Source organism: Phyllostomus hastatus, unplaced genomic scaffold, assembly GCF_019186645.2.
Source record: "Phyllostomus hastatus isolate PE091 unplaced genomic scaffold, TTU_PhHast_1.1 phas_scaffold_442, whole genome shotgun sequence".
NCBI classification, from domain to species: domain Eukaryota; kingdom Metazoa; phylum Chordata; class Mammalia; order Chiroptera; family Phyllostomidae; genus Phyllostomus; species Phyllostomus hastatus.
The window spans coordinates 1,833,982-1,848,421 of record NW_025334030.1 but is presented as its reverse complement, the minus strand read 5'-3'; the positions used below and the strand labels follow the sequence as shown (position 1 = coordinate 1,848,421).

The 14,440-nt window shown below is 46.5% G+C and overlaps 1 protein-coding gene across 12 annotated transcripts in view; it reads left to right on the top strand.

Annotated features, from left to right (window-relative positions):
• RBFOX1 (RNA binding fox-1 homolog 1) overlaps positions 1-14,440 on the top strand; it is a 1,503,477-nt gene that overhangs the window by 572,095 nt on the left and 916,942 nt on the right. For 11 of the 12 annotated variants that reach the window (XM_045820711.1, XM_045820717.1, XM_045820712.1 and 8 more), the window contains one exon: positions 6,468-6,515. In XM_045820711.1, the coding sequence (XP_045676667.1) occupies positions 6,468-6,515 (48 nt within the window). Of the gene's footprint in view, positions 1-6,467; positions 6,516-11,032; positions 11,100-14,440 lie in introns of those variants that run through there. The other variant, XM_045820723.1, reaches the window with a different exon arrangement.

The following is a 14,440-nucleotide window of genomic DNA, read 5'->3' as shown; positions in this document are numbered from 1 at the left end:
ATCAGCCAAGAAGCTGGAAGTGTAGGGATGAAATTATTTTTCTTATTGTAGGTAACTTTGATTCAAAATTTAAAATGTGATTCTGAATTCTTTTTGGAGTGAAAATGCACTTTTTTGTGTGATGTGACAAACTGTCTTGCCATAGCATTTATTTTCTATTCGAAGAGGAGAGGAAAACACCCAGATCTCTTCCCCAGCAGCAGGGAGGTTGATCAGAAGGCCGATTTGGGCTTGTCAGATGAATCTGTGGCTTTGTCTCTGCCAGATCCCCAGAGATGACTTAAGCTGCAAGTGTTTCCTGCAAAATACTCTCTGGGACTCTTTGAGTGCCTGGGGCCAGGAGAGCAATGCCGCGTCCAAGACACATTGTCCTTCTTCCACTCTCACATCAAATATAAGCACCCTGGTCTTTCCATTGCCCTTACTTCCAGGACTGATAACTGAAATCATTAATTCAGAGGTTCCAGGGACTGTCTTCTGAAAACACAGGGACCAAGAGCACAGCAGCCCGTGGCTGCCTGGGGTTTCTCATTAAAGGGCTTCTCTTCTCCCCCGGCATGGGTTACCTGGGGTGGTCTCAGGATCACACCTTCCTTTCTCTGCAATAAGTCACCAAGTCTCAGACCAAAGAGGTTTGTACTGGGAGATCCTCACAGCTCTTGATTAGTTTCCTATGGGATTTGTAAAAACAGTTATCACAGATTTAGTGGCTTGAAACAACAGAATGCATCCCCTCATAGTTCTGTAAGACAGAAGCCTGAGGTCAAGGTGTCGGCAGGGCTGTGTGTCAGCCACGGCCCCCATGGGAGAGTCCTTCCAACCTCTTCCAGCTCCTGGTGGTTGCGGGTGCTCCGTGGCTTGTGGACACATCACTCTGCCCCTGCCTCTGTCTTCACATGTCCCTCTCTTCCCTCTCTCTCTTAGGACGGTATTGTCACTGGATTTACGGCCCACTCAGATAATCCAGGGTGATTGCTTCGAAAGATTTGTAATTATATCTGCAAAGGCTCTATTTCCAAATAATGACACATTCACAGGTCCAGGGATGGGGATCTGGGCACACCTTTTGGGGGGTTACTCCTACCTTCCAAATCCTCTGGGCCTCCTGGATCTCATTAGCAGACATTTCTCTCCACCTGTTTGTGGGGACCTTTCACTCTCGGGGACTTCAGAGCTGTGAGTGACACTGAACCACAGTCCAGGAGGATGGTGTCCTTGCAAGGTGGACATAAACAGCCCTGACCTACAAAACTCCTTAGAAACAACCAACACACAAGTGCGGAAGAAAAGAAACCTCTCTCGGGAGAGAGGACAGCTTCTGAAAAGAACAGACACATGAGTGCTTTGATGTCTGAAAGCCTGAAGAACTGAGAAGCCTTAGAAGAGAAAACTTTAAAAATAGAATGGTTTTTAAGTTCTCCCTACTCTGCTTGGAACCTGGTCTCACAAAGGCTCGTGGAGGCTGCCATCAGTGACAGTGACATTGATCAGTGGCTTGCCACATGTGGAGATCTTCCCCTCACAACAAATGAGGCCACTGCCATTGTCATCCTTATGGCATTGATAGGGACACTGAGGCACAGTCTCATACTAGCGTGGCAGAGTCCAAGCAGCGTGACCCCCTAGCGTGGGCCAAAGCCTGTTTTCTGCCCGTGACGGAGTCACTGTTCGGGGTTTTCTGGCTGCAGAGGAGAATGGCTGGCTTCTGTAGGGAAGTCGATCACTTAGTGGTAAGTGCACGGCTCCTAATTCACACTTGGCACATAAGCAGTTGAGCTGTTTTCCCAGGGACGCCTCTGAGTGGGACGGAAGCCTTTACGCAGCTCCGCTGGTTCAGAGAAGGTCAGGTGGGAACCTGTCTGGAGACACCAGCTCTACGTGGAGCGACTCAGACAATAATTTGTTCCCACCAAAGTGACAGTTTTCCAATTTGAGTCTAACACTGTTCGGAGGCACGTGCCACCCCCTGGGGCGCCTCCTGTGTGGATCTGCAGCGGACAACACACCAACAATATCATCTAAATAAAAAATCCGGCTTGGGCTTAGTAAATTAATCCTGACAAGAATCAATTGAATAATCTTAGGGCTGTGGCAAGAGCTCTGGTGCTGCCAGGTGGCTTCTTTCCATCCCTGTATGGGCCCCCAGTGGCAGATTAAAAACAAAGCCTTTGCCCTGCCTTTGGTTTACTGAGTTTTGTCAGGTCGTTGACTAACACCCGCCACTTCTGGTGGGTGAGTCAAAACCAGATGTGGGCCTATGCCTCGAGTTCAACGTGTTTCCACTTGAGGAGGGAAAGGAAATGCGTGCTTCCCCTGGCTGAAACGACAAGAACAGCCGCAGGGAGCTACCCTTTCTTCCTTGTTTCTAGATGGCACCTCTTAGATTTAAGAATAATCTGTGCTTTTCCTCACTCCTGTACCCAGTTAATCTCTGCTTTCTCCTCGTGGTTCTTAGAGCATAAATTCAGAGAGTGTCCTTAGGAAGAGCAAGGGACACTTCGCTGACTCAGTGTCCAGGTCCATCAGAGACCTCTGCCCTGAAATTAGGAGCATGAGTGAGAAAACCGTGACCTTGGGTCCCTCGACTGTGCTTTGCAGATTATCTGGGAATCTTCTTAATCTGCTCAGGCTGCCATGACAAAATACCACAGACTGCATGGCTTCAGCAGCAGAAATTAATTTTCTTACAGTTCTGGAGGCTGGAAGTTTGAGATCAGGGTGCCACCATGGTTGGGTTCTGGAGAGGACTCTCCTCCTGGTGTGCAGACAGCCGCCTTCTCCTTGTGTCCTCACATGGCCTCTCCTCTGTGTGTGCCTCCAGAGAGAGAGAGGGAGCAACCTCTGGGGTCTGTCTTCTTATAAGGGCACTAATCCTATCAGATCAGGGCCCCACCCTTATGACCTCATTTGGCCTTATTTCCTTAGAAACCCCTCTCCAAAATACAGCCACACTGGGAGTTAGGGCTTCAACCTGTTTCTTTGCAGGGGGACACAAATATGCAGCCCACACACCTGTGAAAATGTGGATTCTGATTCAGGATATCTGGCATGTAGCCTGAGACATTGCGTTTGAACAAGCTCCCCGATAAGAGCGTACTTGCTGGGGTGTAGACCCCACTTCGAATAGCAAGTTCTGCACATTACCCCTGTGTAACAGATGAGGAAACTGGGGTTTTGAAAGGTAGAGATTTGCTTAAGGCTGCACAGCTATTAGCAGGTGAAGTCACACTTCAGGGGCTGGAATCTGACACCAGGGTGGGGATTGCTCACTAGCCATCCACTGGCCTGTAGCATCTCAGCCCCAAGCCCACAGCAGAAGCCCCTGGGGGGCTTGCTAACATTGCAGACTTCTGGACCCTGGCCCAGAGTTTCTGATTTGCTAGGTCTGGGGTGGAGCCTGAAAATCCGCATGTTTAATGAGTTCCCAGGCATCGCTGTCCTGTGGGTCTGAGGTGTGCCCTTGGAGAACCAGGGCCGTACCTCTTCCCTGGATGACTTTGCTGTAGGCAGCCCACCCTCCCCACAGCAGGGGAAGCAGTGAGACACTGGGCCTGCACTGCCCAGACTGACCAGCCACCTTGAATAAAATAAATAAAATTGCCCGAGAAGAATGCAAAGTGCCAATGTTAGGAGCCCCTCCTAGGTATAGACTTAGGCTCTGGGGTGAATTATACGATCACTCATCTCAATTTTCATGCAGTAAAAACTAACACTGCCAACCTTGACTCCTTGTCTGGTCGTGGGGAGTTTGGAGGCCAGTACCCACACCTTGCACCTCTCCCGGCTCCCCAGGGGCATTCAACCCCTACCCACAGCCTTGGTCCCCTCTGCCAATCTCAAAGGCTCTTACAAAGAAAACAAAACCTTCGCCTTATGAAATGGCTCCATTTTGTTCTGCTCTTGATTCACACATATCTAGAATTTGCTGCATTTGATAAATCACTATGGCGATGGCCTTCCACTTTTATCAACCTATTCCAATGACACATCAGCAGAATAAAGCCAACTACTGCTTGGTGAGAGACTAGGCTTAACTTACTCCAGATTGAGCCACTGTGGTTTGCAGACCCCAGTACCACCTTGCCACACCCAGAGTCCCTGCCTCTGGAAGGCTTGCAAGCTCAGGCCAGAAACCTAGGAATGGTCCCTGACCTTCATCTTATCCTCACAGTCCTCATCCACCTGTCACAACACCTGGTGACTCTGTCCAGACTCTGACCCCCTGACCACCCTGCCACTTCACAGCCACCATCATCTGAAACCTCAATGCCTGAGCTGGTCTCTCCTCACTTGCACTCCTGGTTCTCAACGGTCTAGTCTGTTAAAACTGCAGCCAGATCAGTCTGTCCCCTCTTCAAAACCTCTGAGTGAAAACAGCCAGTTCTCATGAGCATGTGGTGGAGTAAGGGGAACCCTTGTGCACTGCTGGTGGGAAAAGGGGGCAGCCACTGTGGAAAACAGCAGGACAGCTTCTAACAGACGCAGCTTGTGATCCAGCAACTCTACCCCTCATCTGGGCACATACGCAAAAGATTTGCAAACAGGGACTTGAGCAGATATATGCACACCTGTGTTCACAGCAGCATTATTCACAGTAGCTGAAAGGTAGAAACTACACAGTGTCCTTCGATGGATGGTTGGAACTATGTCAGGAATGAAATTCTGATACACATTACTACATGGATAAACCTTGGATGAACACATTATGCTAAATGAAGTAAGCCAGACACGGAAGAGCTAATATTACATCCTTCCTCTTATATGAGTGTTATAGACTGAATTAGGCACTGAACCCCCTACTCTTCAGTTGAAGCCCTTAACCTCCAATGTGACGGTATTTGGATATAGTGCTTTTAAGAAGGTAATTAAGGGTGAATAAGTCACAAGGCGGGGGGTGGGTGCTGATCTGATAAGTCCTTACAAAAGAGGAGGAGGCACCCGATCTCTCTCTCTCTCAGTGCAGACAGAGGAGGAGAAGTGCAGTAGGAAGGTGCTGCCTGCAAGCCTGGAGAGGAGGTTTCACCAAAAAACACTCGTAATGGCACTTTGCACCTGAACGTCTCGCCTCCAGTATCGTGAGAAAATACATTTCTGTTGTTCAAGCCACTCGGTCTGTGGAATTTTGATAGGGCAGCCCTAGCAGCCTGGCACAGGCAGTCGAACTCACAGAAACAGAAAGGAAGACGTGGTTTCCAGGGGCTGTGGGGAGGCAGGATGGGGACTTGCTGTCCAATGGGGTCGAGTTCTTGCCTGAGAAGATGAAAAACTGTGGAGATGGATCTTGGTGATGGTTGTACGGCAGTGTGACTGTGCCCAATGCCGCTGCACTGTGCACTGAGAGATGGTTAAAGAGTGAATGTTGTGTGTATTTTATTCAAACACGAAAAAAGGAATTCCGAGTGGTTCCGCACTGTTCTCATATCTCCTGCTGTTGTCCTGATTTCCTTCCCTCCTGCGGCATGGCCTCCTCCCTCTTCCTCCAGCCCGACCGTGTCCCACTCGTTTGCCTCGAGATGGTGGCCCCAGGGGGCCCCACGGCCCATCCCCAGCTTTCTTCACCATGCCTTTACTCAGTTTGTGCTTCTGCTTATAACTTAAAATATTATTCTCCTACTCTCAGCATTCCCCATCCTCTTCTCCCTGCTTTATTTTCCTCATAATACGTATCTTCTTCTGACATAGCAAACATGTATTGACATTCTTCTTTCTGTATGCTTTTCTAACAGAGTGTCAGAAAGGGCCCTCTCTGTGTTTGGTATGTTATTGGGTCCCCTGTGCCTAGAGCAAGGCTTGGTAAGCAATAGGTACTGAATGCATATTTACTGAATGAATAAATGAATACCACAGTTGCTCGTGAGTGTGTCTACCATTCCGTCAAACTAGTGAGTTCCTTGAGGGTAGAAACCATGTTTTTTCTTCACCATTACATTCAAGAGTAGCAAGGGAAAAATGCATTAAAAAGTAGGTGTGCAATAAATAAGGGCAGATGGATGGGCTCATGGGTGGATGGTGAATGGATGGGTGGATAGAGAGAAAGATAAAAAATAGATGGTGATGGTTGTGTGTTGAAGGGAGGATGATTTGACCAACCTGAGTGGGGAATGGGAAAGAGACAGCAGGTCCGATTGAGGGCAGTCTTTGCTGATGTGAACGAAAGTGTCTGGGGAGCATATTATGACATGAACCATCAGCTTTTCTTTGTTGTGGCCTCTGATCCATAGCTTTTGCTTTTTCCCCACATCTGCATGTAATGAAGCTTTGTTATGACATCCATATGTCTCTAATGCAAACACCAAGGCATGTACTTCTAAAAAGCGCTATAAAGAGCAATGGCTCGAGAAACCCTACTAGGAGGGTAAACTCATTATTATTTTAAAGGGCATCTCAACGACGCTGCTGAGTGTTCCCTGACCATGAGTCTGACTCTTGTCCTTTCTCTCTCTCTCTCTCTTTTCTCCTCCTCTCAGGATATCAAAGCAGACTGTAATACCTGCGTGGAAATAGAGGACAGAAAGGTAAGTCAATATTTTTCATTGTTTTGGTTTCTAACAAAACACGAACTCAGTGATTCGGACCGAGTGTTCAAGGCACACCTTGCTGGACGGCGGCTGGCGAAGGTGACGCGGTGCTGATGTCGCACATGTGAGGACAATCGTACTTCAAATTGCTCATCGTCCTGCGCCTTGCAACCTGTGTTATTTCTGATGACTTCAGTGCAGAATGAGTAATATAATTTACTTTAAGAACTGGTGCTGATTTTTATTTTAGTCATCTCCTTCTCTTCAGGAAAACAGACCATTTGTCCTTTAACTCATTTTCCATTTTAGTTGAATATTGTTGATGCTTCCATATACCGTCACATGTCACATACTTAATAATATTAAATAGAATACATAAGATGTATAACCCTGGGGTTTCCAGAGCACGTCCCTGTGTTTGATCTATGACTTTGGGTTGAAAGGCTCTGCCTCACTTTCCACCATGACACATTCACAGGGGCAGCAACTGTCAGTGATGTAAATCTACTTACATGAGATGTTTTGGAGGCAACAAGGGGAAGGGGTTTCCTACAGAGTTCCCCTCACCCCATTTATCTTCTTGTTACACTTGGTGTGGATCCCCTCAGGAAAAGCCATTCTTAGACAAAGGTTCTTCACTTCAATATCCTCACGGTCTCTCTCTATTGACAAGAGTTCACACAAGTTTCTATGGCCAGGAACATCCGAACAGATCAAATTTTATTTTTAATGCCTTGAATCCAAAGAGGTCAAATAAATGAATTGAGGGTGTGTATCTCCTGGCTACTTTTGACATCATTCCACAATTTTGAAAGATGTTTCTCTCTGCAACAATACCATTATTGTCTAATGCCATTATTATTTCAAGCGGAGATTTTCAGCCCTGACTTTGTGATAGCTCGGACACCTGCCAATGAATAAGGTGGAAGGAAACTTCCCAAAACAAATTTTTGCTTTTCAATAAAAGGCAATCACCAGGCATTCTTTTAAAGAGTGTTAATCTCCTCACATGGAAAAGAACAATGATATGGCAGCTTAAGTTCAGTCTGCGTGATCGTCTCTCAGTTGGAGTTATGTGTCGCCCTGGGTTGCAGCAAACGTGTCTCCATCCAGAGTTGCACTCACAGCGTGTTTACAGGCTGGTAGACGCGCGTGCATGCACTTTGTGAGTTGGGCAGATGGAGCTGCCACGCCGGCTGAATGTGTGTGCATGGATTTTTTTTCATTTGTTCCCACGAGCTCTGCCATCAGTGACCTGCCTCAGCCACTCTGCTCACGTCACGGCGAACGCCCGTTCTCTGTCCTCCTTTCCCCATTCAGGACATTTCTACTTCTCTTGGGTTTTTATGGAATTCACAGGCATGTTTCTGCCCCATAATTTTTCTTTCTTTTTTATTTTCTTTGTGACTAGTGTTTGGAAAGAGCCAGGAGAACTGATGCTGTTAAAACAGCATCAGTTCTGCCACCAACAAGGTAAATGAGCAACCCAGATAAGCTCTAGGTGATGAAAGCCAGCCACACAGCTCAGTCTACCTCCCCAAACCGCCTTTGGTTCACATGTCACGATGGTAATGATGCCTCAGGCCTGTGGCCACTCTGGTGCCCACTGGTGGGGAGAGGGCATATTGATCATTCTGCACATGGCTTCTGCTGTTACCAAAAAAAAAAGAGAGACACACACACTTACATGCCACACACACATTTCTATGCTTTGTCATGGACTGGTGGGTTGAGTCAGACACTTCAAAGAAAGACTCATTTCTAAAGCATCCTTCTGTTTTCTAAACTTGACCTCGCATGACAATGATATATGAATTAACCCAACCTTTGGCTACATTTAATGGTGATGACTCCTAGAGATACACTTACTAGAATATCTACTTCTGTTTCCACTGACTTACTCCCTAAGGACTTTTCATTTCTTCTGTTCAACAACTTTTCTTCCTGTCTAAATTCTTTTCTGATTTCTTTATTTTTGTGGTGTGTACATTTGCACTATTGTGTCTCTGGGTCTCCTCGTGTGGTTGGAAGTGGAAGTGAGGTGTTTGTTGGAGGTAGTTTGTATATCAGGGTCCCATCTCCTAATGAAAAAGTCAACATGCAAAACCGAATGGCCTAGGAGGTGCACGTTCCCACCCACCCCCAGCCCCCACCCCCACCCCTACAGTGATGCGACAGCAGCTGTGGCAGCTGGAGCCATCCTCACCTAGTCCTCCGAAAGCGTTCTGGGACTTCTGTCACCCTGGCGTATAATCACGAAACTTCACTGTTGAAGTGATGGCACTTGCTCCTGCAAGTGTGTGTGTCCTTTTCCGTTTAATCCGAGTGCTTCTGGCAAAATCAGTAATTTGATAAAGTGGAATTGAAGTGACAAGAGATGACAGAGGTGCCAAAATAATAAGTCAACCTGCCTCTGAAGAGGCTGCCCCTTGGTCCCGGGTGAGTTTTCATGAATGCTGAGTGCTCTGAAGGAAAACCAGCATGTTTTCCTCAAAGCTCCATTTCCTTTAGTTAAGGAAGCTTATCATGATGTCTCTAGGACTTGGTGGCTTCCTGAGAAAAACTTTCTTTTTCCTGGTTTTTAATATTTCTTTCACCTTCCTTCCTGTCTACCTATGGATATACATGTGTGTTCACAGTTATACTTTTGTCTGTCTAACTGTTGAGTATCCTCTTGATAAAAGAACTTTAGAAAACACAGGGTCTCAAGTTTTCTGTCAAGTCTAATACAGTCTCTCTGCCGGCCCCTTCCAACAGCACACCTTATCCCATGGGTGGGGCCATTTACCTGGAGATTAATCATTTTCCCCTTGAATCTAGATCAGATATAATGATGGAGGGTGAACAGTGAATTACAAGAGTTGAAGAGAGCCCTCGTCTTGATAAGGAAAATCGCTCTTCTTGGTCAGCACACAGTCTGGGTTTGTTCTGAGACTGTTGACAGAATAAGAGAACTTTCCTTCGTATTTCTCTGTTTTCCATTATCCTAGATGCCCGTTTTCCACTGGCAGGCAGAAAGCTAATTGTGTCTGGAGAACCTCTCCTGGTTGTTTATGGAGAAACTCATGGTACAACTAGAGTGTGGCTTTGTCATACATGCATCTTTTGCTTCCAAGACCACTGGTTAGTAGAGCCCCTGGAGAGGAGCTGTGCTTAGATGGCTTGCTGGCCACTCCTGGGCAGCACTTAGAGGATGTCACAGGGAGATCTGAGTGGCTGGTCATGTTTTACACCCTTCAGTGGGAAGTAGAAGCACGGATAGTTTCCTTGTGCAAGTGAATGCCCAGAGCTAATGCAGATTTAGCAGAGGCAACAGGAGGTAACCCATCATTCAGAATGGCTGTAAGGCCTTGCAAAACCACATGAATTTGACATTTACAGGACCTGTGTTTCTGGTGGGGAGCAGAGGCATTTAAATTCATTTTTGTTTGTGGTGTAGAATCCATCTGAATTTCAATACTATTATGAAGACTGCGATTCAGGTGATGAGAGGAGAGGCTGACGGATCAGTCAGGGGGAGAATCTGCCAGGAGCAGATGAGAGCCCATTTGTCAAAGGCTGTAAACACAAACAGGCTTCCTCTTCTCACTTACCGCCCAGCCTGGTGTGGCTAAACAGTTTCAGAGCTGCTATGAAATTGCACGGAAGTGGTTTGAATGGTTTTTAAAGTTCTGGTGACTTTCAGATTGGGGCTGATTGAGGCTGACTGTGATTGGGATGTAGACACGATTGTGCCTTGGTTCACACTGAGAGAGTTCTGAACTTTTTCTTTTGCAGTACTCACTCTAGATCAGGTGTCGTATGTACCTCCAGATACAGCAGCTCTATGTGGGAGGTACCAGCATGATCCCCATTGTGCAGGTGCAAAAGACAGACACTCAGAGAGGCGAAGTGACTTACCCAAGATCACTCAAGTTGCATCACAGGTCAGGATTTGAACTCAGAGATTTTTTCTTCTGAGGCTTTGCTCTTAGCACTAATGCTACACTGCACTGCCTTACACACAGACACAGAGAATTAAATTTGTACAATATGAGAACTGCCCTTTCCAATGGAAGAACTTGTGTCTAAACTGGTACCTTTACCCGCTACCGAGCAAATAATCTAGTTTTCAACTTGGGACAGCCTTCACCCCCAATGTTTTAGCTCTAGCTGGCTCCCAGTAAGCTTGATCATGGCATTATTACTCCTGACCCTCTGGTGAGCCACTCGCACATGGCTGTGGGATGGCAGCTTCTCTGGTCTTGAGGACTAGAGACAGTGACATCAAAGCACAGCCTGGCTTCAGTTTCCCAAAGACCTGGTTTGGTTCCTAGTCTGTGCATTCCCAGCAGGGTATATTGCAATAATTAGACATTTCATGCTCAGAACAATGGAGTCAACATAATGCAGCAGTTAAAACCACAGGCTTTGGACCCAGAAAGTCCTGGGTTTTTATCCTACTTGTCCTACTTAGCAGCTCTGTAACCTGGAGCTTTCTTACCTTCCTTCAGTCTCCATTGGCCTATCTGTGAATTGGAGATAATAAAAACCACTTGAAAAGTCGACTTGAGGAATCGGCAGGACTGCAAAATAGTACAGGTAACGAGTGGCATAAAATAAGAACTCAACCAACAGTAGCTACTTTTTTGTTTGTTTCTGCTAGTGTCTGCACCCACAGGCATCCCATGGTATTTACAGTTAAATTCCTTTAAAAAGAAAGTGCTACAGGGGTTCAGAGAAACGGGCCCCCAGTGGGGTGGAGGAGGCTTCAGGAATATTTTGGAGAGGAAGAGATTATTGGCTTATGTCCAGAAACAACACACTCCCTCTGTGCCAGGCCAGGGCTGAAATCCCAAGTCGGTGAGGAGAGACAAAGGGTGACTGTGGGGCAGCCCGCAGTGGGGGGGCAGCAGCAACCCCAGAGCCATGGCCCCTCATGCAGGGGCTCGAGTCCCGCCGCCTTTGCCATGTGGAGTGCAGTTCAGTGTCACCATTTCCTAAATCAATATGAAAGTCTGGCTTTTAATGTAAAACTACTGGTGTTTAAAACACACTATAAACCTCTCCTCTGGCCATCCCCACACTGTTGTCTGTGTCTATGGGTTGTACACGTATCTTCCTTGGCTATTCCCTGGCCAGAGGGAAGGGGGTGGGGTTTGGATGGAGGTGGGTAAAGAGGGGCCATCTGTAATAGTATCAACAATAAAAATAAAGGTAAAAATAAAAACATAAAAAATAAACATAAAACGCTGCATGAACCAAATGAAACACATATATACAGAAGAAGTTTATAGGCTTATAAGTCTTACGACCTGAAAACTAAGTCTCTGTGGATTAGGAAAAGCTCCTCTGTGCCTGATTCCTGAGGTGCTATGTATGGAAGGCCCTCCTGGCAGGGGGAACGTCCTGGGCAGATGCACAGAGAGGTGCGTGTTGATGGTAGGTTGAGATACCATACAGTGCTACAATAATGTGGCCTGTTTAGGGCAGATTAAGATCTAGTGTGCATATCCTGGGTGGTCCTGTGGGAGACGGGGCAGTGAGCAGTAGAAGATGTGAAGGGCAGTGTTTGTCATGCAAATGGAATGGGGTTTGCACCAGACTCCCTTCCCAGTGGAAGTGGAGAGTAAGGAAGGGCAGGTCTTTGCTGGATGGGGCCAGATTTGCATGGAACCAAGGAGATGAAACTGTGTGACTAACTCAGACAAAGAGAGAGTCATGGGGAATGAAAGACTGGGGACAGCCCACAGAGGGGGAGTCAGGGGCTGGCCTCGGCCCAGCACAAGAGTGAGGAAGAGGCTTGGGCTGGAGCAAGGTGAAGTCAGCCAGGACTCTGAGAGATAATGGGGCTGTATCGCCAGCCAGGTATCCCCCTTTCAAGATGTGTGACGGAAGAGGACCAAGTTTGCCTGCAGGCCAGCAGTGCCCAAGTGTGAGACTCAGATTTCAGATGATAAATGGGGTAGCTCCGGGTGGCTTGTGGACATGGCATCAAATCACTTAGTGAAGAAGTGAAGTGATTCTCTTGTCAATTATTTTTCAGGCCTTGGGATTATATCGAGGAGAAGTAATTTGGAATTCTGTTTATTTAACAAACCCAAAGGTCTCAAACATTTGCTAATCTACCTTTTTAACCAAGAGAACCAGAACTCTTGACAGGTAATTCTAATATTTAACTATAATTTAATAACATTGTTTTATTTTTGATTAGGGTTATATTCTACAAATGACAAAGGATACTTCTCTTTCTATTGACTTCAGTAAACTATTTCCTTTTTAAAAATTCTACTCAAGATTTATTTTTATAATTTTAATAAATCTACCAAGAACAAAAGATCTGAGTTAATTTAATGAAAGTCAGATTGATTTAGAAAATTGTGTACATGGATAGCAAATAACTAGAATTTAAGAAACACTGTTTCTCATAATGATGGGTTTGCAATCAGAAGAGAAATTTGTATTTGCACTTGGGAAGTTTCAGACTCTGCTTGTGTGCAAGGGAGACAAGGATGGAACTGAGGTCTATACCAGAGTGCAGACAAGAGGGCTTGAGTCTGAATGGAGCCATGCAGGAGATGCAGAGGAAGGTCTGGGTTTGTGAGAGAGTGAATCAGCCGTATGCATGTGGTCTGGGGACTCTTCCATGGGTCAGGGACAGCTCCTCACAGGAACATCTCAGAGGGGGCCCCCATTTAAGTTTCTGAGTACAACGGATGCCATGAGGGGTAGATGAGTTGATAAACACGGACAATAAGTTAATCTCCTGGATTTTAGAAGCTTGGCTGCCAGTGAGGTTGAAAATGAACACAAAGCTGTCACCAGAGTTGGTTTTCTATTAGTACTGCTCTCTTGCTGTGGGGATGGGAGTGGATTAGTCCTTTGGGCTCTGACAGGCAGAACAAAGACAGGGGAGAAGGCACACTCCTTACTCAGAGTGGCTCTCCCAGGGATGGGAAGCATTCATGGATGAGTGTCTCATTAAAGACCGAAATGAGATCTTCAAGGCAGACAGGGGCAAAGCCTGCAGTGAGCACCATTTGCTGAGACTCACAGAATTCATCTGGGGATTGGGTTTCCTTTTTGCTCCAAATGTCCTTTGTTTAAGGCTGATTATATGTATGCATTAAATGGGAAGACACTCCAAGATTCCCCACAGCTGTGGAAATGAAAACTAAAATGTCCCCAGTGAATGATATTTGAGCTGCAGTTGCAGGGGAAGTGGGCACAGACATGGAAGTCTGCAGGAAGCAGCATGGCATGCTTTGGGAACTGTTTAGAGGTGTGTGGCTGGAGAGGAGTCTGGAAAGCAGGCAAGGGCCAAGTCACCTGAAGCCTAATAAACAGGGGGAGCATTTTGTCCATTATCATGGAGTGAAATCTGTCTTATATGGAATGTGATCTGACCCTGTGAAACAACCAGATGCACACAGACAATTCCATTGCCTCATGGTGTCTACTTGCTCATAGCTTATGCTTGGCCAGTAAGAACTCTGGCAGGTCACGCACATCTCCACTCTCTCTGGCCAAGGCGTGGGTCAGAGTCATTTAACACCAGCAAAGCCGTTGTCTGTTGGCTTGGCTATTCTGTTGGTCCCAAGAGACTACGTCTCTTGCAAATTCCTCAGAACTGTGAACCTTTTTGTGGCTATTACCCATCATTTCTATTGGCAGGCATTCATTCCAAGTGAATTCATGGCCACTCATCAATCTGTGGTTTGGCTGCATTCAGGGCAGCAGCTCATTCTCCCTCCTTTCTCCAGCCAAAGAATGGTGCCTCTTGGCACCAGCAAAGCAACTCATGTTTGCAGACTTGCCTCAGCTCCTTTGCTCAGCAAGGAATTGTGGCTGAGATCTTGCTGAGGTCTGGTGTGCACATCACAAAGAAACCCCTGCTTTCTGCTAAGAAGCAGAATACCATGAGAGAGAGAGAGAGAGAGAGA